Source organism: Rhinatrema bivittatum, chromosome 8, assembly GCF_901001135.1.
Source record: "Rhinatrema bivittatum chromosome 8, aRhiBiv1.1, whole genome shotgun sequence".
NCBI classification, from domain to species: Eukaryota; Metazoa; Chordata; class Amphibia; order Gymnophiona; family Rhinatrematidae; genus Rhinatrema; species Rhinatrema bivittatum.
Window position 1 is genome coordinate 203,130,828 of NC_042622.1, and position 21,792 is coordinate 203,152,619.

General features: G+C 44.1%; 1 protein-coding gene across 8 annotated transcripts in view; it reads left to right on the forward strand.

Annotated features, from left to right (window-relative positions):
• Window positions 1-21,792, forward strand: part of CUX1 (cut like homeobox 1) — a 1,076,531-nt gene that overhangs the window by 644,970 nt on the left and 409,769 nt on the right. For all 8 annotated transcript variants that reach the window (XM_029612600.1, XM_029612603.1, XM_029612599.1 and 5 more), the window contains exon 9: window positions 17,204-17,252. In XM_029612600.1, the coding sequence (XP_029468460.1) occupies window positions 17,204-17,252 (49 nt within the window). The remainder of the gene's footprint in view (window positions 1-17,203; window positions 17,253-21,792) is intronic.

Sequence of the window (21,792 nt, forward strand, 5' to 3'; positions counted from 1 at the left end):
GGTTGGCTTCTACAGCCAACCCTGCAGCAGCATGAGGCTTATTCTTTTTGCAAATTGAAAGTTATCAGGCAAGGGTGTGGTCACCCTATTGGTAGGCAAAGTTAAATGTTGTATTATTTATAGTCAGCGATTAATTTGTTGAATGCAATCGACCTATGCTAAGATCTACTTTATCAAATGAAGGGTGTGATATAGATTTTTTTCACAGGTGGTATTGGAAAATTAGGGGAGGGAAAAGTGTGCAAAAAGTAGGCTGGGGGAAGAGGTAAGTTGCACCTGTCACAGTTGTGTCCAATACTTTTTTGAAACTCACTAGATTAGTTGCTTTAACTACATCCTCTGACAACAGATTCCATAGCTTGATTGTATGCTGAGTGAAAAAATGCTTTCTACAATTTGTTTAAAATCCATTAGTTGCTAGTTTCATGGCATGTCCCCTACACTCCTAGTGTTTGAAAGGGTAACCGATTCCTATTTAGCCATTCTACACCACTCATGATTTTATAAATATCAATCATATCCCCTCTCAGTCATCTCTTATGCAAGCTAAAGAGCCCTAATCTTTATAACCTTTCTCCATAAGGGAGCTTTTCCATCCCCTCATCATTTTTATCATCCTTCTCTGTACCTTTTCTGTGTTCAAGGTACAGCTGTACCATGGATCTGTTCAAAGGCATTGGGATATTCTCAATTCTCACAGAACAAGCAGGATGGTAGTCCTCACACATGGGTGACATCATCAGGATGGAGCCCAATCATGGAACACTTTTGGCAAAGTTTCTAGAACTTTGACTGGCACCTACTGGGCATGCCCAGCATGGCACTAACCCTGCATCCAGCAGGGGTCCCCCCCCTTCAGTCTCTTTTTTTCCACGCAGCAGTAGCCACGCGGGTTAAGGAGCTGTCTAGAGATTCCTGACAGGAATTTTCCTCACGGAACTTATTTCTAAAATTTCAAAAAAATTCTACCCCATAGGGGTCCCCCTATCGATTCCGTAGTCCTCGGTCGTAAGGTAAGGCTTTACCCTCATTTGCAGTCAATTCCCGTCGAGTTTTCCCTTCAGGGCCTACCAGCCATCGACCGCACGGCGGCTAATTTTTTGTCGAAGCCATGGTGTCTGGTTTCCGTCAGTGCCCCGATTGTCCTCGGACAATGTCCATCACAGGCCCGCATAGGATCTGTGTGTTGTGTTTTGGGTTGGACCACGACGTCTTAACTTGCACCAAATGTGCCCAAATGACACCAAAGGGCCGTAAGGCCCGCTCAGAGAAGATGGAGTTTCTTTTTCAGGCAAAGCCACCGACTCCATCGAGTGCTTCGACATCGTCTGAGCCGGTGCCATCGACCTCTCGCCAGCAGCGAGACACCTGGTGCTGTCCACCCAGCACCAACTACTCCGAAGGCATCGACTTCTTCCTCTTCGGCTCCGAAGAAGGACCAAGGAGAACATCGTGAAAAGCATTGACACAGTCATCGGAAGGCTCAGTCTGCTGATCCAGGCAAGCCCTCAGCATTGGCGTCAACAGAGCCACTGACAAAGAAATCATTCCCCACCTTCATTGGTGCAGGGAGCTGCGACTCCACTTTCACCGGTGGACCCTCTGGCTACGCAAGTGCTGCCTCCTACTCCAGAGCTGGGGTTCCACGCCCCAGGCTACCACGAGGAATTGGATCGGATGATCCAAGAGGACATCGTAAAGGCACTGCAGGGCTTCCAGCCTCCATCGACGCCGGCACTGATGCCAGCGCCAGTTGCCGACCTGATTCCCACGGTGCTCGCACTGCTACTCGGCAGGCTGGATGCGTTGATCGGTGCCCTTCCACCAGTTGAACCAAGGATACTGGTATGTCCAACGCCTTCCACCTCGATTCCTCTGTCATCGGACAATGAGGAAACACCGAGGCCAGAACCTATGCCCGGGCCGTCTGGGATCTTGCCACCGACTCACCCATCAATGTCACCGATACCTTCGATACCGCACCATCCTCAATCAGTGCCTCCATCTGTGCCTCCATCGATGCCGTCGGTACCTCCTCCGATGCCGTCGGTGCCTAGACCTGATCCTTCAGGAATAGCACCATTACTTCCCTCTGGAGATCCTATGGCAGCAGGTGATCAGCTTTACGATCCTTGGACCGATGATTCTTCCCAGGATTCTGATGATCTACCTTCAGAGCCATCTCCCCCTGAGGAGAGAAGATGTTCTCCTCCAGAGGATCTGTCCTTTATTAATTTTGTAAAGGAAATTTCTGAAGCCATACCATGCCAACTTCAGATGGAAGAAGACTCCAGACACAAGATGCTGGAAGTGCTCCAATTCGTAGATGCACCCAAGAAGATCTTGCCAATACCCGTTCATGAAGTCCTCCTGGACTTATTGAAGAGGAATTGGGAGCATCCAAGATCTGTACCACCGGTGAATCGAAAAACAGATGCCACCTATCTGGTACAGACAGCCCCTGGTTTCCAAAAACCACAGCTGGATCGCCATTCTGTGGTTGTAGAATCAGCCCAGATAAAGGCATGACATTCTAAGCCTCGTTCTTCCATACCTCCAGGGAAAGAACAGAGGTCCCTGGATGCATTTGGCCGTCACGTTTTTCATGGCTCAATGCTTATTTCTCGCATTCATTCCTACCAGTTATACATGATCCAGTATAACAGGGACCTATTTAAAAAGATCCAAGAATTTTCTGAGTCTTTACCCGACCAGCTTCAGAATCAACTCAATACCCTGGCTCAGAAGGGTCTAGATGCTGGCAAGCATGAGGTCTGCGCTGCCTATGACATTTTTGACACTGCTTCTAGGGTGTCCGCAGGGGGATTAGTGCACGAAGATGGACCTGGCTGATGTCTTCTGACTTCAGACCAGAATTACAGGACCGGTTGGCTGACCTGCCCTGTGCTGGAGATAATCTCTTCAGGGATAAAATCCAGGAGACTGTAGCACAGCTCAAAGACGACCACCATGAGACGCTACGCCAGCTTTCATCGGTGCCTTCTGATTTTCCGTCCACCTTTAAAAGGACATTCCGAAGAGACTCTAAGCGGCTGTCCTTCAAGCCACGGAGATATTATCCACCTGCTACTTGAGGTCACCCCTCCAGACCTTACCAGAAAGGTCAGGCCAGACAATCCAGGCCTCAGAAAACTCAGCCAGCTCCTCCACCAGGCCCAGCTGCTGGATTTTGACTCCTTGCTGGAGAGCATAAGCCAACCTCCTCTACCGTCCGTACCCGTCGGCGGTCAGTTGTGCCACTTCACCAACATATGGCACATGATCACTTCAGATCAGTGGGTACTTGCTGTACTGACTCAGTTACCACCTCAACTTCCTGTCTGTACCAGCAGACTCCCCACCTCGGCCGACGTGTAGATCATCCGACCACTCCTCTCTTCTGGAGGAGGAGGTTTCAACCCTCCTGAAATCCCTTGGCGATAGAACCGGTGCCCCTCTCCTAGCAGGGGCTGGGGTTCTATTCCCGGTATTTCCTCATTCCAAAAAAGTCAGGAGGCATTCGTCCAATCCTGGACCTGCGTGCCTTAAACAAGTATCTACAGAAGGAAAAGTTCAGGATGGTAACCTTGGGCTCTCTACTTCCTCTTCTGCAAAGAGGAGATTGGCTTTGCTCTCTGGATCTTCAGGACGCATACACACACATCTCGATCACTGCGTCTCACCGCAAATTCCTTCGATTTCTAGTCGGCCCCCGGCACTTCCAGTACCGGATACTGCTCTTCGGCCTAGCATCCACACCTCGAGCTTTTACCAAGTGCCTTGTAGTGGTTGCGGCCTACCTGAGGTGTCAGGGCGTCCATGTCTACCCTTATCTCCTTAAGTCTAACTCTCCATACATTGCTGTCTCTCGGGTTTCTGATCAACTATCCCAAGTCCAGCCTAGTTCCATCTCAAGCCCTATCCTTCATAGGAGCCGACCTGGAAACCGTGCAGGTGAAAGCATTCCTCCCTCAGGATCGAGCTTGTACTCTCATGTCCCTAGCACAATGCCTCCAGGATCGAGATTACACGACAGCTTGTCATTTTCTCATTTTGCTGGGTCACATGGCATCCTCTGTACATGTCACTCCAATGGCACGCCTCGCCATGAGAGTCATGCAATGGACTCTGAAGTCCCAGTGGGTTCAGGCTTATCATTCAATGTCCTGCATTGTCCATGTTAACAAGCAGCTCCGAATGTTGCTGGCCTGGAGGATGCAGCTCTCCAATCTTCTTCAAGGCCTTCCCTTTCAAATTCCAGAGCCTCAAATTGTTCTAAGTGGAAAAGGTTTACTGTCTGGTGCACGTCCATGCCCATAAACCCCCTTCACTTGTTCCACTGCGAAGTTTCTGGACTATCTCTGGCATCTGGCTCGATGAAATGCCTCGTCACCGCTCCTCCGACCGCCCCACAAGAACAACCCATACAGGCACCCTCCACATCCCACCCCTCAAAGCAGCGCACTCAACTCACACCAGAAGGAGAGCTTTCTCCATTGCTGGTCCCACCCTCTGGAACTCCCTCCCCACCTTCTTACACCAAGAGACATCCTTTCACAACTTCAAGAAAGGAGTCAAGACATGGCTCTTCCGACAGGCCTACCCCGACACAAACCAAACCTAACATCTCCCCCCTCAGCTCCCCCTGCTCGACCTCTACTACTCCCCCCCTTCTCAGCTCCTCCCTTTTCGGCCTCCTACCTTTCACCCTACCCCTCCGCTCGACTTTTCCCTCATCTCCTCCCTTTCAGCCTCTCCCCTTATCCCTTGTCACCTAGCCGACTCTCCACCCTTAGTATTCCCCCTCCCCCGCAACTCCCTTTTACCACCCAAAAACAAAAAAAGAAAAACTTATTTTCTTGTGATTCCCAATGACCAACGACCATCAACCCCTCCGTATCTCTACGTAGTTAAAGAGATCCTTGTATATTTTAAGCCTCTGTACCCCTTCCCCGCCCTACTCACCCTGCCTCTCCTCTACCCTCCTTTGCTAACCTTTGACCCCCCTTTTCCCTCCAATGCCGCCCGTTAAATCCTTCTAACCCCTCTTATCTCATATTTAAGTGAATACTGTTAAGCAAATGTCTCTCAACACCTCATTAGCTCTACAATCTGATTGTAACTGTACTTATCGTCAACTGTATATAGTTGCATCTATTTGTGTTTTTTCACTCCTTCAGTCCAGCCTTGCCCTCCCCTCTAGCTCCCCCTCTCCCACCCTTCCGGTATCCTCGCCTCCCACTCCCCTCCCCTGTATTATTGCTCTATTGTGCTATTGTTTTATTATCTATTTATCTGTTTTACTGTTTTATTGTTTTATTGTTATATTGTAACTTTCCTCCGTTTGAGTTTTTTGTAAACCGGCATGATGTGTTTCACGAATGTCGGTAAATAAAAGTTAATAAATAAATAAATAAATAAATAAATCTGTCAGAATCAGGCCTGAAAACTTCCTCTATAAGAGTGCATGTCAGTGAGGTAGCCGCTTTCCACAACGGAGTAGGAGATTTCTATTTCTACACAGCCCTTAGTCACACACTTCATGAGAGGTTTGCTCCACCTGAAACCTCCATTGCGTCCTCCGGCGCCCACTTGGGACCTTAACGTGGCCTTAGGGCAGCTCGTGAAACCTCCGTTTGAGCCTCTCCACTCCTGTGATCTCCGCTATCTCACTTGGAGGATCTTGTGAGACTAGAAAATTGGGCATCCAAAAGGCAGATGAAATTTAATGAAATTGCGATGGAGATGGCACAGAGAAGGGCGACCAAAATGATAAGAGGAATGGAACAGCTCCCCTATGAGGAAAGACTAAAGAGGTTAGGACTTTTCAGCTTGGAGAAGAGACGGCTGAGGGGGGATATGGTAGAGGTGTTTAAAATCATGAGAGGTCTAGAACGGGTAGATGTAAATCGGTAATTTACTCTTTCAGATAATAGACTAGGTAGCACTCCATGAAGTTCGCATGTGGCACATTTAAAACTAATCGGAGAAAGTTCTTTTTCACTCAACGCACAATTAACTCTGGAATTTGTTGCCAGAGGATGTGGTTAGTGCAGTTAGTATAGCTGTGTTTAAAAAAGGATTGGATAAGTTCTTGAAGGAGAAGTCCATTACCTGCTATTAATTAAGTTGACAGCCACTGTTATTACTAGCAACAGTAACATGGAATAGGCTTAGCTTTTGGGTACTTGCCAGGTTCTTATGGCCTGGATTGGCCACTGTTGGAAACAGGATGCTGGGCTTGATGGACCCTTGGTCTGAACCAGTATGGCATGTTCTTATGTAGTTTCATGTTTGAATTCCTTCATAATACTGGGTTGAATACCATCAAGTCCAGTAATTTGTTATTTTTTTAGTCTGTTAATTTGATTTATTATATCCTCCAGTCTCACTGTGATCATTATAATAGAACAGAAGGGCAACAGAAGAGTATATAGAGCAAAGCTCATTTGATGCAGAGTAAAGCCATCATGGTTATCTATAATTAAAATTGAAATCTCAGTATTGCATAGATTTGACTATAAGATAGCTTTTGGTAACAGCCCACATATCCCACACTCTTGGATAATAAATTGCCTTGAAATGTAGAGTGTGAACCCTGGAATGACTGAGTATATAAAGTTCACCATGAAAATATGGTAGACTGCAATCCATCTGAATTATAAAAATGGACATTTTGTCATTCCTAACATCAAGTTCCATCAAGGAATATTTCAGGGAGATTCCCTGGCATCACTTTGGTTTTGTCTGGCACTATATCTAATTCCTTGGGCTATGGATTTAGCCTTTATCTTAGAGATACTACTGATTCACAGATAACATATACTAATGTGAATTTTAAAAGCCCAACCCACTTTGGATATTAAGGAAGGATAGGGCTATCTGGGGGAAGGGGGGGGGGAAGAAGCAACTGGGGGTCGGGGAGGGAAAGAAAATTCAACATTATTACATCAAGTTTTGAACGATAATTGCATCTGAAGTCCATGTTAGTGTCGCAGGATATTAAGGGAAGGCTTGTGTGAATAACCAGGTCTTCAATTTCTTTCTAAAGGTAAGCGGGCATTGCTCCTGGCGTAGGTCAGGGGGTAAAGCATTCCAATGGGAAGGTCCGGCGGTAGAGAAGGCGCGTTTCCTTAATGATGGGTGGAGTGTAGACTTAGTGGGGGGGGGGGGGGGGGGCTTGGAGAGTCGCTTTGTAGGCGGCTCTGATTGGTCTTGTGGAGGAATGAATGTGGAACGGTATTTTTAGTTGGAGTGCACCAAGTGGATTTTAAAAGCCGGCAAGATACGTGCGCACTTGCCGCTGTGCACACAGATGAAAAGTTTTTAAAAGTGTTAGGGCGGGGGCGTTCTAGGATGTAACCATAAAATTTGCGCGTATTTAGGCATGCTGATGTGCGCCGGGATCCCCTGCTGCATAACTTTACTTCTGCTATGGATGACTTATAAGTAGTAAAATACAAAATTTTGTTAGCTTCCCTAATTTCTGTTAGCATTTCATTATCTGTCCATTCTGGCCAGATGGACAGTAGTACACCCCCACTGTTGTTCTGTTCCCCTTCCTACATGGAATTTCTATCCATAAAAATTCTACAGTGCATTTTGTTTCCTGCAAAATTAGCACCACAGTAATAATGGGTGATTTTAGTTACGCCAGTATTGACTGGGGAATTGTCACATCAGATCATGTTAAGGAGATAAAGTTTCTAGATGAAATAAATGACTGCTTCATGGAGCAGCTGGTACAAGAACGACAAGAGGAGGAGCTATTTTAGGTTTAATCCTTAGTTGGAACACATGATTTGGTGCAAGAGATAAGTGTTGGGGCCATCTGGCAATAGTGATCATAACACACACAAAATGTAAATAAAATTGTGTAAAAACATACTAACAGCAATATCACTTAATATAAAGTATCAAGCAGTAAGAAAGAAACTGCCTGTTAACAAAAATTATTTTTAAAACCTTCTTAAATGCTTGGGTGGCTGCCATAGTCTGCAAGGAGGCAGGTAATGTATTCCATAACAGTGTGCCCACAGTAGAAAAAGTCTGATTCCTAGTCTCTATAAGATGTACCAGGCAAGGGGAAAGAATGTCAGATAAGCCCTGATTGGAAGATCTTAGTACTTGTGAAGGATAATAAATCCTTAGAACTGAATTGATCCTTGGAGATGATGTTTTGTAAATATCTACTGTACCTAAATGTAACTCATCTTGAGCTACAGTGAAAAAGGCATGAGCTAAATAAATAAAGTAGTTTGTGAATTAACATAATTACTTTGTAATTGACCCACCAGTGAATGGGGAGCCAATTCATTGAATAAAGAACTGGTGTGATATGTTCTTTGATATTAGCATCAATTCAAATGCTTCTTTTTAGCATATAGCGCCATTTTAGCATACAGCATCTCTACAAAACCCACCAGAACTCAATACCTGGCAACCCTACACACCCCATCTCCTAAACTTACCAACCTCCACCAAAAGCCGAGCTGTCTCCATTGCAGGTCCTACAATATGGAACACTATGCCCACCAACTTACGCCTAGAGATCTGCCCAAAGAAATTTAAGCATAATCTAAAGACCTGGCTTTTCAAGCAGGCTTACACCTGAAAGGCCCCACCCCCTCAAAACACCTTGAGCTCCTTTTCCACCCCCACCCCTATTTCTGCCTTTGCAGTTCTCTCCACTGATGCTGTTCGTAATCAGCCCCTACCCAATAATACACTATTTCTCGTTGATAGCAGGGCTGAATTAGCCATGCTATCATGGGAACTGCCAATCAGGGCCCGGGAGGCGGAGCTTAACAAGCAGAGTGCAGGTTTTTTCAGTCTCTGTGGCTGCGCGTGTGTTTCCGCGCAGGAAAGTAACAGATTCTCCTCAGACTGTTTTTTCCGCACGCGGGTGGGCACGCGGAGCTAAATTCTCCTCACACTTCTTTTTATTTTTGAGAGAAAATGTCAAAAAAGCCATTGGGCTTCAAGCCCGAGGATGTGGTTAGTGCAGTTAGTATAGCTGTGTTTAAAAAAGGATTGGATAAGTTCTTGGACGAGAAGTCCATTACCTGCTATTAATTAAGTTGACTTATATAATAACCACCGCTATTATTAGCAACGGTAACATGGACTAGACTAGTTTTGGGGTATTTGCCAGGTTCTTATGACCTGGATTGGCCACTGTTGGAAACAGGATGCTGGGCTTGATGGACCCTTGGTCTGACCCAGTATGGCATATTCTTATATTCTTATGCCGTGTCCCTGCGGTAAGATCATGTCTGTCACGGACGGACATGATTGCTGTTACCGCTGTTTGGGACCGGATCACATGATCGCTGCTATCGCTGTTTGGGACTGGATCTCAATCAATCCGATTGTGATTTTTGTGGACGGATGTCCGAGTCCGGCGTCATAGGGCCTACAGGATGCTGGAACTCAAAGTGGGAGATACGTCATCGACAGCTCACTCTTCACTGGGGCCGGCGTCGCTGGCAACACCCACGAAGAAATGAGCCTCGTCGTGGGACCCACAGGCCTCCAGGACTGGAGGTAAAGATAAGCGGCCTAAGGACCAGGAGGAAACCCAGGGATCTGGGTTAGGACCCACCGATATGCCACGAACCCCCGTGTCCAAACGGAGGACTTTTAGAAGGCACTCTCCGTCAGCTCAAAAAAGACTGCGCCGGCGGTATTCCGATCATATACGGGTGCACCGGGATCCATCGGCACCCAGGGCAGATCCCCGGATGGGGCGACAGCCCTACTGACACATGCGGCATCGATGAAACAACACCGCTCGGCGGGTCACGCGGAGCGGACACCAAAAAGACCGGAGCCGCCGTTGCAAACATCGAAGTCGGCGCCGAGACCACTAGAGCCGACGCTGAAGGGGCCGGCGCCGGGGATATCGGAGCCGGCTCTGAAGAAACGAACACCGGTGCAACAGGCACCAGAGCCGGTACTGACCACATCACACCAGGAGCCGGGATCGCTTCCAGGGCTGGCGCAGGTACGCAGAGAGGTTATAAAACAATTACAACCCCTAGTGACACATGTCAGACAATCCTCGACAGTAAGAAGCCATACATCTTCAAAAAGATCAGTATCGGGGAGGGATTCTCCTACGGATAGTAAACATTCACATAGACATAAAAAGTCTAAACACCACCATAGAAGTTCTTCTTCCTCCTCCAGATGACACCATGTTCATAGACATAGAAGTCGTTGATCATCACATTACACTGAAGGCAAGTCATCAACCTCATCTTCCTCCCATCATACAGGAAGGTCAGAGAGCTCAGGACGTTCGGAGAGGCAGATAATACCGATTTCCTCTTCAGCTTTTTCTCGTTCCATCTCCAAGTCATCTGACAGGGAATCCTCCGAACATCGCTCAGTATGTCACGATAACCTCTTACAGGGGGACAACGGTTCGAGGCCTTCTACCCAGCAGTCACTCCAACCAGATATTTCCCAGGAGGAACCCGCCACCATTGGGTGCACCGCATAAATGCCAACCGATGGCATCACAGACCAAACAGGTGTTCCGGGAGCTCTCACAATCCTTAGCGGGATTCTTTGAAACGCTGCAGTCTTCTTTTATCTTACCACCGGAATCCCCATCTAGTCCTAGGGAACCTAAGGAGCAGCCCCAGTTATTCCCGGTGGAACCAGCACCTGCTCCAATACAACCACAGCCCTCGTCACCAGCTCGCTCTCACTCTTCTACAAGGCATTCGATATCATCACAATCTTCGCCTTCCTCATCCGCCGGTTACCCTTCAGATCCGCCGGAGCAACCACCTGAACCGCATTCTCCCCCCCCCCCCCCCCCCCCCCCCCCCCTGAGGACCTATCTTACCCAAAGTTTGTGGATAAGATGGGAACCATTTTACGATTAGAAGTACAAAAAATTACCTGAACCCAGAGCGGAGACGTTGGGCCTCTTGAAAATCTTCGATACGCCAGGGGAACCTACATCGCTTCCCCCACAGAATGTATTACACAGTGTTCTTCAAAAATCATGGGAAACACCATTCACATTATCAGCGGTATCTAGAAAAATGGACTTAAAAGTTTGTTGCAAAAACCCTCTACATATTCCACTCCGCAATTACCGCATGAGTCCATCGTCGTGGAGTCAGCGATACGGAGGACAAGAAAGTCAAAAACACATGCGTCCAACCCTCCTGGAAAGGATAATAAATGCCTAGATGATTTTGCTAAGCGAGTGTACCAAAACGCAATGCTATCAGCATGCATACATCATCATCAATTCTAAATGGTACAATGTATCCCACTTCAGAATGGAGACTCTCCACTCATGCATTATGGCAGTACGAAAAAGAGAGTGTCTGTTGTCACCAGATCTGGCAGAAACCCACCTCTGTGTAGCTATCAGGACCCCTCACCAAAGACATTTGTGTGCTAGGCAAACCCTTCCAGTTTCAGCCTCTACACTTTGTGCATACAATTTCCCCAAGGATCTTTATGTAGTTCTTGGTAATCATGGCAACATCACTGTGCAAGCATGGAAGAATGGTGCAATCCTGTCTAGATGACTGGCTCATCAGCGTGAAGACTGCCCAGGAGAACTGGCAAGCCTCAGCCAGGGCAGTCTGGCTCCTAAAGAGCAGGGAGGTAAATTATACAATGAGCAGCTTAGATCCCTCACAGTCCCTGAAGTTCCTAGATGATCTCTTCGACACGATAGAAGGACGCATAATCTTTCCTCCCAGGAGGATCACCAAAATAATAGAACTAGTAGGGACATTCTGCACCCTAGGATTTCCCAGAGTGTTAGATTATCTCCAGTTATTGGGGTTAATGCAGCCACCATAGACTGCATTATTCCCTCACTATCATACACAAAACCATCCACAATCAGTCCTCACTCCAACTAAAAATACCGTTCCACATTCATTCCTCCACAAGACCAATCAGATCCGCCTACAAAGCGACTCTCCAAGCCCCCCCCCCCCCCCCACTAAGTCTACACTCCACCCATCATTAAGGAAACGCGCCTTCTCTACCGCCGGACCTTCCCATTGGAATGCTTTACCCCCTGACCTACGCCAGGAGCAATGCCCGCTTACCTTTAGAAAGAAATTGAAGACCTGGTTATTCACACAAGCCTTCCCTTAATATCCTGCGACACTAACATGGACTTCAGATGCAATTATCATTCAAAACTTGATGTAATAATGTTGAATTTTCTTTCCCTCCCCGACCCCCAGTTGCTTCTTCCCCCCCCCCTTCCCCCAGATAGCCCTGTCCTTCCTTAATATCCAAACTAAGTGCAGAGTTATGTTCAAAATTATCTATACCCTCTTCGAGGTTTTATTGTATTTATCTTGAAAACCACTTGATATGTTATGCTTTACTTTATTTCTATTACTTTATCTAATTCTCCTCCTAAATTTGGTTCGAAGATATTCGTTATATGTATCTGTTACAAGATTTGGTTTGATGTAAACCGGTGTGATAAGAATCTTTGTCGTGAACGTCTGTATAGTAAAAATATGTAAATAAATAAATAGTATTGTGGACCAGGGCACATATGTGCCCTTTATAACATTTACTAGTAACGCTCTTTTTTCCAGCCTTCCAGAACTATGACCACTGCCTCTGATTCTTCCTGGCAGCAGAGAAGAGTCTGGATTGTTGGATGAATCCCTATAAACATTTGAAAAGGATAGACCTAGAGCCTCTTTACTCTGTTGTTCTAAACACAGACAGCAGCATGTTCAGATGGAGAGCAAGAGAATTGGTCAGAGGAGGAAGCTGTGTGGCCGACAAATATGTTAAATTTAAGGGCCATCAGGTTAGCACTACAAGCCTTTCTGCCAAGGGAAAGGCAGTCTGTACTATGGCAGTATGTAAACAAGCAAGGGGGGCACTTGCAGCTCCAGGCTTGCGGAAGATGCAAGCAAGATATTCATTTGTGCAGAGAAGAACCTGCCCCAGCTGCCAGCCTCCCACACTGCAGGAAAGGAAAATGTTCAAGCAATAGGCAGGGTAATAAAAAATATAGAGGATCACCCCCTCAGAAGTGATACTGGTTGCTCCAGAAGGACTGAGGAAGTCTTGGTTAGACAGACCTATTAAGACTCCTAATGGGGTCCCTTCTGCAACATCCCAGAAAACAGGATTTGCTGCGGCAACGGCTAATACCAATGGAAGACCCATCTTCATTTTGTCTTACGGCCTGGCCATTGCAAGGGCATAGCTGCAAGGCAGTGGTTATTCCCAGGCAGTAGTGGTGGCCATGCTGAAAGCAAATAAGTGCTCAACCTCATTAGGATATATTCAAGTCTGGAGGCTATTTGAGGCCTACTGCTGGGAACATAAAACTTCCCCATGGACATTGGACATAACATAAGAAATTGCCATACTGGGTGAGACCAAGGGTCCATCAAGCCCAGCATCCTGTTTCCAACAGTGGCCAATTCAGGCTACAAATACCTGGCAAGTACCCAAACACTAAGTAGATCCCATGCTACTGATGCCAGTAATAGCAGTGGCTATTCTCGAAGTCAACTTGATTAATAGCAGTTAATGGACTTCTCCAAGAATTTATCCAAACCCAGCTATACTAACTGCATTAACCACATCCTCTGAATAAATTCCAGAGCTTAATTGTGTGTTGACTGAAAACTAATTTTCTCCAATTAGTTTTAAATGTGCTACTTGCTAACTTCATGGAGTGCCCCCTAGTCATCCTATTATAACCAATTCACATATACCCTTTCTAGACCTCTCATGGTTTTAAAGACCTCTATCATATCCTCCCTTCAGCCGTCTCTTCTCCAAGCTGAACAGCCCTAATCTCTTTAGCCTTTCCTCATAGGGGAGCTGTTCCATCTTTTATCATTTTGGTCGCCCTATATCTTTTTTTGAGATGCGGTGACCAGAATTGTACATATTACTCAAGAGGCGGTTATCCTCCTTCCACCAGATGCCAATTAAGGCTGTCATCATTCACTGCTATACACTCTCTCTCCCATCTTACTTCTTAGACATCTGGCATTGGCATACAGACATTTCAAAGTGTGTTTTTTGTTTGTATTAACAACCTGCTTTTCAGTTGATATGGATAATTTGGAATTCTTTAGCTAGACTTCTTGTAGAAGGACCTGGATATGAACTTGCACTCACTGATAGTGAAAGTTGCAAAAATATCCTGTTATAGGGGCCAGATTAAAAGTACCTAAGTAGCAACACACCTGGTGCTTTTTAAAAGGGATGAATTGTATTCAACCACCCTTCAGACCCTTTTTTCCTCAGTGGGCTCCCAACTTGGTCCTTAGGGTGCTAGTAAAAGCACCCTGGAACCATTAAAACAGGCATCCATCAAGGACCTATTGTTAAAAACTACCTTTTTGGTAGCAATTTGGACCATCAGGTGCATTTCAGAGTTGCAAGCTCTCTCGTGCAGAGAACCCTATGTAGTAATTTCACCTCAATCAGTTACCTTTTGGCCAGTACCATGTTTCCTGTCAAAGACGATGTCTCCCTTCCATTTGAATCAGTGTCCCTGCCAGCCTTTGGAAGAAAAGAATATAAGAGTAAGGAAAAAAAGAGTACATTTTCTGAATGTGGGTCGAGTTCTATGAAGATCCTAAAGGTGATGAACTTATTCAGGCGATCAGATAGGTTGGTTTTGCTTTTCAGAGGACTGTGTAAGGGAGAAGAAGCCAATAAGATCACCTTAGCTAGATGGATCAAAGAAACAGTTAAGTCTATATACTGTATGATGGGCAAGTCTCAGAGGCACTGCGCACATACACTACAAGGGCACAGGCGTTGTCTTGGTTAGAAGCATTGTTGGTTTTCCCAGATGAAATCTGCAGGGCCACCATCTGGTCATCCCTGCACTACTTGTCCAAACACTTTAGGCTGGATGTACAGCTTAAGAAGGCCACGGCCTTCATATCATGGGTCCTTAGGGCAGCCCTGTCTTCCTCCCACCCAGCCTAAGGATGGCTTTTGTAACTCCCAAGTATAAGGACTAATCTTGCAGAAGGAAAATAAAGGTAAAATTGTTCTTACGTGATGATTTTCTTTCCTTGAGTCCTGCTAGACCAGTCCAAGTACCACCCAGGAACACAAGGGCTACAAACAGAGATGCCTGAGGTAATCTGCCTCTCTATTCCTCTTCTCTCTCTCCTGAAAGGAGAATAACCTTGAAGGATCCAAAAAATAATAATAATAAGGAAGAAGAGGAAGAAGGTCCTTGTCCAATTGTTTTGGCAGAAGGCTACTGGCAAGGGTCTGAGACCTCTCCCTTCTTATGGCCAAAAATGAAGTCATGAAAAGGGTGGTGCCCTCTGTCTCTAGCAGCTAAAGATCTGGGAATCCTAAGTGTAAAGACTGGTCTAGCAAAATTCAAGGAAAGAAAATTATCAAGTAAGATCTATTTTATCATTTTAAGTCATATTTTTCTGCATTTTCTTTAGAAAACTGAATTTCATATTTGAGAAGTGATGGCAGAAGCTAGAAATACCTGTTGTATTTTTTTCTTTTGATAAAGTTTTGCTAAAGCAAGTTTGCAGGCCTTAGTTTGATAATTTAAAAGTTTTGATCCTCTGCTCACTAGGCGACATTGTATTTGACATTCCAAAATCTCACTCTAATGCAGTCTTCACCCCAGTGTGCACACTATAATATTGTAGGGACCTTTGATTTAAGTTCTTATTTTAGTTTCCCACAAATGTATCAGTGTTTATTATAACAAGCAAAAAACGAGAACTTCAATGGGAAAAAATAATCATATTTTCCACTGATTTTTCTCCCATTTTTGTTTGTTATAATAAACACTGATAAACGTCTGGGGAAAAAAATCACTGAAAACGAAGGTCCCAACATATTGGAGCAGACATCTTTGAAAGCAAAAAAATGATTTGGTTTTCATTTGGAGCAACGTATGGGGAGGTAGGTCAAATGCTGAAAATTCAGTAGAAGATATTTGACTCCCTTACTGTCCAGCTTGAGCCTAGTGATTTTCCCCTAGCCCCCCTGCCCAATTTCAATGCACTTTCCCCAACTCCCCAGCGCTATCCCAGCACTCTTTCCTCCAACCCAACCTTGACAATCTCTACTTCCCAAGCCCAATTCCAGCACATTTTCCCCTTGTCCTCCCCAGGTAGACCTCACCACTGTGCCCATTTCCCCCCTTCTACTGCTGTGGAATTGTCCCTCCTTTGGGCCGATGCAGGCATCACAGGCATTTGCTCTGTCTGCTGGCGTGCAAAAGCCACTGTCTTCTGGCAATGCTGATTTACTTTCCCCTTTGTGGACGTCTGCCACATGAGTGGGACACCAATGCTTGGGCAGCCTTTTAACTCGCTTAGCCACTGGAGACGTGTACACATGCACATACTGCTGGCTGGCCACCAACAGACAGACACACCACCAAACACTAATCTTATTTTATATATATATATATATATATATATATATATATATATATATATTTATTCACAGATTATGGACTCCTATCAACATTTGGATTAAAAAGAATGGTAATTTAGGTGATTGTGCTACACTAATATTCCTAAACATTTAAATCCCCCACATATAGTTCTCATGGTAAATAGATATTGCCTGTTGGAGCATAGCATAAAAATTTGAGGGAGTTCATGCCAAGGAGAAAAAGCATTGAACTACATAAACACACATTAGTCTGTTTTTCATTATTGTTCAGCAGACACTTTAGTAGGCAATGCTGGTTGTCCCCAAGAATTTCAGGCATGTCTTGGAGATGGAAATTTTCCTAGCCTGAGAATTATATTGTTCTGGAATTGGAGATTGAGTCAAATAGATCAAGGAACAGAGAGCAGAAGCTGCTGAGGGGTACTTCTCTTGATAGGATCATAACAAAAGTTTAAGAATCTGCAAAATCGTGCTAGAAAGCAAGTGTATGAGCCTGCATAAAATAAGAATTAGTGCACTAAAAAGAGAGTGGATAGACTCAGTACTTTCTTTCACTAACCCATCATTTTATTGTTGGAAATCTAATTTTGCGTCCTTGGTTTGTATTGTTTCCCAGGATTATGATCTATAGGTGAGAATTCCACCTTGCAAAACACCTTTAGTTTGCTCTATGAAAGAGATAGCAGTTCAGTCTTTCAAAAGTACAACCCTTTACTTTGTGTTTCATGTTTGTTATATGTATCGTGATTTAAGGCTGTTCTTCTTTCCACAGGGCTGATGAAATTGAAATGATCATGACAGACCTTGAAAGAGCTAATCAAGTAAGAAATTAACATTTTTGCTTTAAAATATATCAATTTTTATTAATTTGGGATCTTTGAATCTTTTTGTTTCCTGCCTAAATTAGTCTGCATAGATCATGATCTTTTTAGCATTTAGAATGATAATGTAATATAATTTTTATGAAAGTAATTATAAGAAAACTGATTTTTGTTTCTGCAGTTTTAGCAGGACTGAGCCTGTAGTTTGGCATAGGTGTTCAGGAGACTAGGGTTTGGGTCTTTTGTCCATCAGGGTTAGTAATATTAAAAAGCATCCCAGTATTAATGCAAGAAAAGCACTGAAGGCTTTAATACACCAGTATCTTTTTTGTTTTGTTAGCATGAGATGGATCTTGTTTCACATACATCACCGCTGGGAGTTGGGGAAAGTAAGGAGAAAGAGGGGATCACAAAAATAAAAAAAATGGGAATATAAATCAATAAAATAAATAGGAGGCTCAGAGAGTTGTAGAAACTTCATGATCTAGATACAGCTCAAGTTTCACACGGGGGGAGGGGGTTGTAGTCTTTTTAAATTATAGTTTTATCAAAATGAAACTACATTTTTTCAAATACTATTAGCATCATTGCATTGATAGAACATAGGTTTAAATTATCCATATTACCAAATAGCACTTCAGTAAAAGCATTCCAGAGGTTTGTATCTGCCTTGTTTTTCTATTTAAAATATTTTTGTCCACTTATAGCAAATTTATTGTGCTAAGCGGATTACAGAATAAAAACTTAAAATACATAAAATACAATTCAATAAGCAAACATAAAAAACATTCAAAAATAAATAAAATATATAAAACAGAATAATAGGAATTGATCCAATCATAGTGCTCAGAACACTAAATCATACTAACCCTACACATCATAGTCTGTAAAGCTTTTTAAATAAAAGAGGAACTTGAGCTATTTTCGTAAAGAAATGAAATCATTATTTAGCTGTAAACAGGGAGGTAAAGAATTCCACAATTCTGGCCCCATAATATAAAAAGCCTCACATCTAGTTTCATACAAATGAGAATCCTTAACAAATGGAATCTCTAAAAGAACAGTCCCACATGAAAGTAATTCTCAAGATGGATTATGCAAAGTTAAACAATCAACAAGAGAGGATGGCACCTCCATTTTTAAAGATTTAAATAGTAAAACCAGGACTTTGAATTTGATTCTCCGCTCTAATGGAAGCCAATGCAAGTGATAAAACCAAAATGTCACATACTGCTGAAATTTTGGTCCTGTCACTAAAAGGGCTGCTGAATTTTGAAGGACCTGCAGAGCCCTAAGATGGGGAAACAGCCCACAATACAGTGAATTAAAGTAATCAATGGTAGTTAAAATAAATGCTTGAACAATAGTCTGAAAATCGTAATTCAAAATGTACTTTAAAAGTCAAAATAACCTCAATTTAAAATAGCCTGATCTTAAAACTGACTGTATTTGAGATTTAAATGAAAGTTGAGAATCAAATACAAAGCCTAGATTATGGACCATATCATAAAATTGAATAGAATTAGACATTAATGACAAAGAATAGGAACACAAATCATCAGCAACCTTCCCTCACCTAGAAAAATACACCACTTCCATCTTTCTAAGATTCAAAATTAAATTATTTCCCTTAGGAAAGAAAGTAAACTGTAATTTTTAAATTCCAAGATTATAGTGAACAGTTGATTGTACAGCTGATCTGTCATACAATTTGAGTCTCATCCCTACTAGTCTTCTATTTGTTGGAACCTCTCTCCCAAAACAAAAATCTTATGTAGAAGTAGGAATCACTGCCATTTTTTAAAAAGTAGACTGTTGCATCCAAAGTCACTCGCATCAGTTTCAGTGTTTTGGCAAATTGCCGCTTTTACATGACTAGGCCAAGTATTGTAGTGACTTGATATCTGAGAAGGAAGGATGTATAAACATAGGAACATAGAAATGAAGGCAGAAAAGGAACAAATGGTCCAACCAATCTGCCCAGCAAGCTTCCCATGATAATATCTGCAGCACTGCACAGTTTACCCCTATATATCAGTCAGTGCTGCTTGGAATTAGCCATAGAAACAGTCCTGCGTTTTTTTCACTAATATCTGCGCATCAGTACCCCAAACCGATGGCTCATGCTGGTTGACTCTGAATCCAAGTTTCTCTTTCCTGCCACCCTCACCCCACCCCCCTCCGTCGAAGCAGAGAGCAATGTTGGAGTTGCATCAAAAGTTTGAAGGCTTATTGGTTAAGGGTAGTAATCCCATGCCTTCTGTTAAGAGTAGTAACTGCTGCTCTGTGCTGGTTACCCCCATGCTTTTCAGTCCTCCAAACCATAAAAGTCGGGACCCTTGTTGGATGCTGTCCAAATCCAATTCTCCTTTTCCCCCTACTGTTGAAGCAGAGAGCAATGTTGGAGTTGCATCAAAAGTATGAAGGCTTATTGGCTAAGGGTAGTAACCGCTGCACCAGCAAGTTATTGCCATGCACTCTTTCCTTCATTTCCATCCTCTAACCTTTAGGGATCCACAATGTTTATCCTATGCCCTTTGAATTCTTTCACTGTTTTCGTCTTCACCCCCTCCTCTGGAAGGGCATTCCAGGCATCCACCACCCTCTTCGTGAACAAATATTTCTGATGTTGGTTCTGAGTCGTCCTCCCTGGAGTTTAATTTTGTGACCCCTAGATCTACTGATTTCTTTCCAACCGAAAAGGTTTGATGTTTGTGTATATCCCTTCAGAGCTAAATCCAGTGCTGCTTTGATTAATCGGGTATAATACTAAACATGGTATCTCCCTCAACCCTCCACCAGGACCTGAAAGATCTACTTCAGTCAGCCCAAAGAACAAAAACTTGAATTAGAACCATACCCAGGTTTCTTACTTGCTAATACAGAGCACTGTCTTTTGCACTATAGTCAGCCCACTCTTGTTTGCCCTTTGTATTAAGTTAGCAATTGCATCTTTGTATTATTTATGTGTAAAAATGATACTTAACTTCATATTTCTTTGCCTTCTTTCACATCTTTTTTGCAGTTCTATCCTTCTAGTTCTGTATTTGCCAGAATTAATTCCAAATGTTTAAACTTCATAATAAAATATCAGTTATTTTATTTTTCTTAATTCTCTTTCAATGTTGAGCCATGTAAAGGACCACAGATGAAAAGTGATGTAAGGAGCTTTTTGTGAAACCATACCAAAAGAAATATTAAAAATGGTTATGGGCATAATCTAGTGAGAGGCGAAGAAAGATCACATTGAAAAAATAACAGATATAGAAGTTAAAGGAGAATAAGAGAACTACATCTTAAAGAATTAACATTTTCTGCAGTACTCTTGCAAATATATGGAAACCGCAAAGATTTCTGCACTAACTTGGGTACCCTTTTCAATTAAAGCAGCGCACACGCACACATGTACACACGTTTGTCGGCCCACACCCAGGTTCATGGCTATTTTATAACATACACATGTATATGTGCACGTTATAAAATAGCCTGAATGTCTGTACATGTGCATGCAATTTTAAGTGAGTGCATCCCTAAGCACGCAAATGCTGCTTCTACCGCAAAATAAGTGGGGGGGATTTTAATAGATACGCGTGCTGACCTCATTACCGGTTTTCTCAGTTGGTTCCTAGTTTGCCCAGATAAGGGATAGAAATTCCAAACCTTCTAGTTTAATAACCTTCCTTCTCCTAGGACAAGCAGGTTGGTAGTCCTCACGTGGGTGACATCAGATGGAGCCCAGCACGGAAAAATTTTGTCAAAGTTTCTAGAAACTTTGACTGGCAGACTGAGCATGATCAGCCTGCTGCTATCCGCATGTCCATGCAAGGTACCCCTTCAGTCTCTTCTTTTCCGCGGTGCAGTAGCCTCGCCGTGGTAGAGCTCCAAAACCCTTGCAGTGCTGTTTTGCATTTTTTGGGGTTTTCCTTCTGCGTCAGGTCCCCCTTTGCATTCAGTTCCTGGTAGGTACCCTCGGTTTTTGCCTCTGCAATTCGAGGTCGATTCCCGACTCCCATTTCTGGGTCCTCGTCGGTCATCGACCACGCACTACCTCTTTTTCAATGGTGTCGGTTTTTCGACAGTGCCCGCGAACCATGTTCATCGCGGATCCACATGAGATATGCATCCTCTGCCTGGGGACCTCGCATGACGTCTGAGTTTGTCATTTGTGCGACCAAATGACCCCCAAAGGGCAGCGTGCTCGCCTGGACAAAATTGAGAAACTTTTTGGCTCTCCAAATCTGTCCACTTCGGCATTTTATCCTCCACACCTAAGGACTGCAGGGAACCATCCCCATCTCTCCCCCTGGTGGTCCCGCTCTCCAGTACCCCTAAGGATCGTGGAGAGGGAGATCGATCCTCGGTGGTCTCTCCCCTCTCCCTAATTTCGGGGTCATCATTGTCCTTGGCGCCAAGGAAAGACCGTGCCGAGCGCCGGAAATCCAGGAAGCATTGACACCGGTCACTGTCCCGACACAGTTCCGGGTCCGGAACAGCACCAGCCACCGGAGGCCCCATCCTCCAGTTCCCCTGGTAGCCCAAA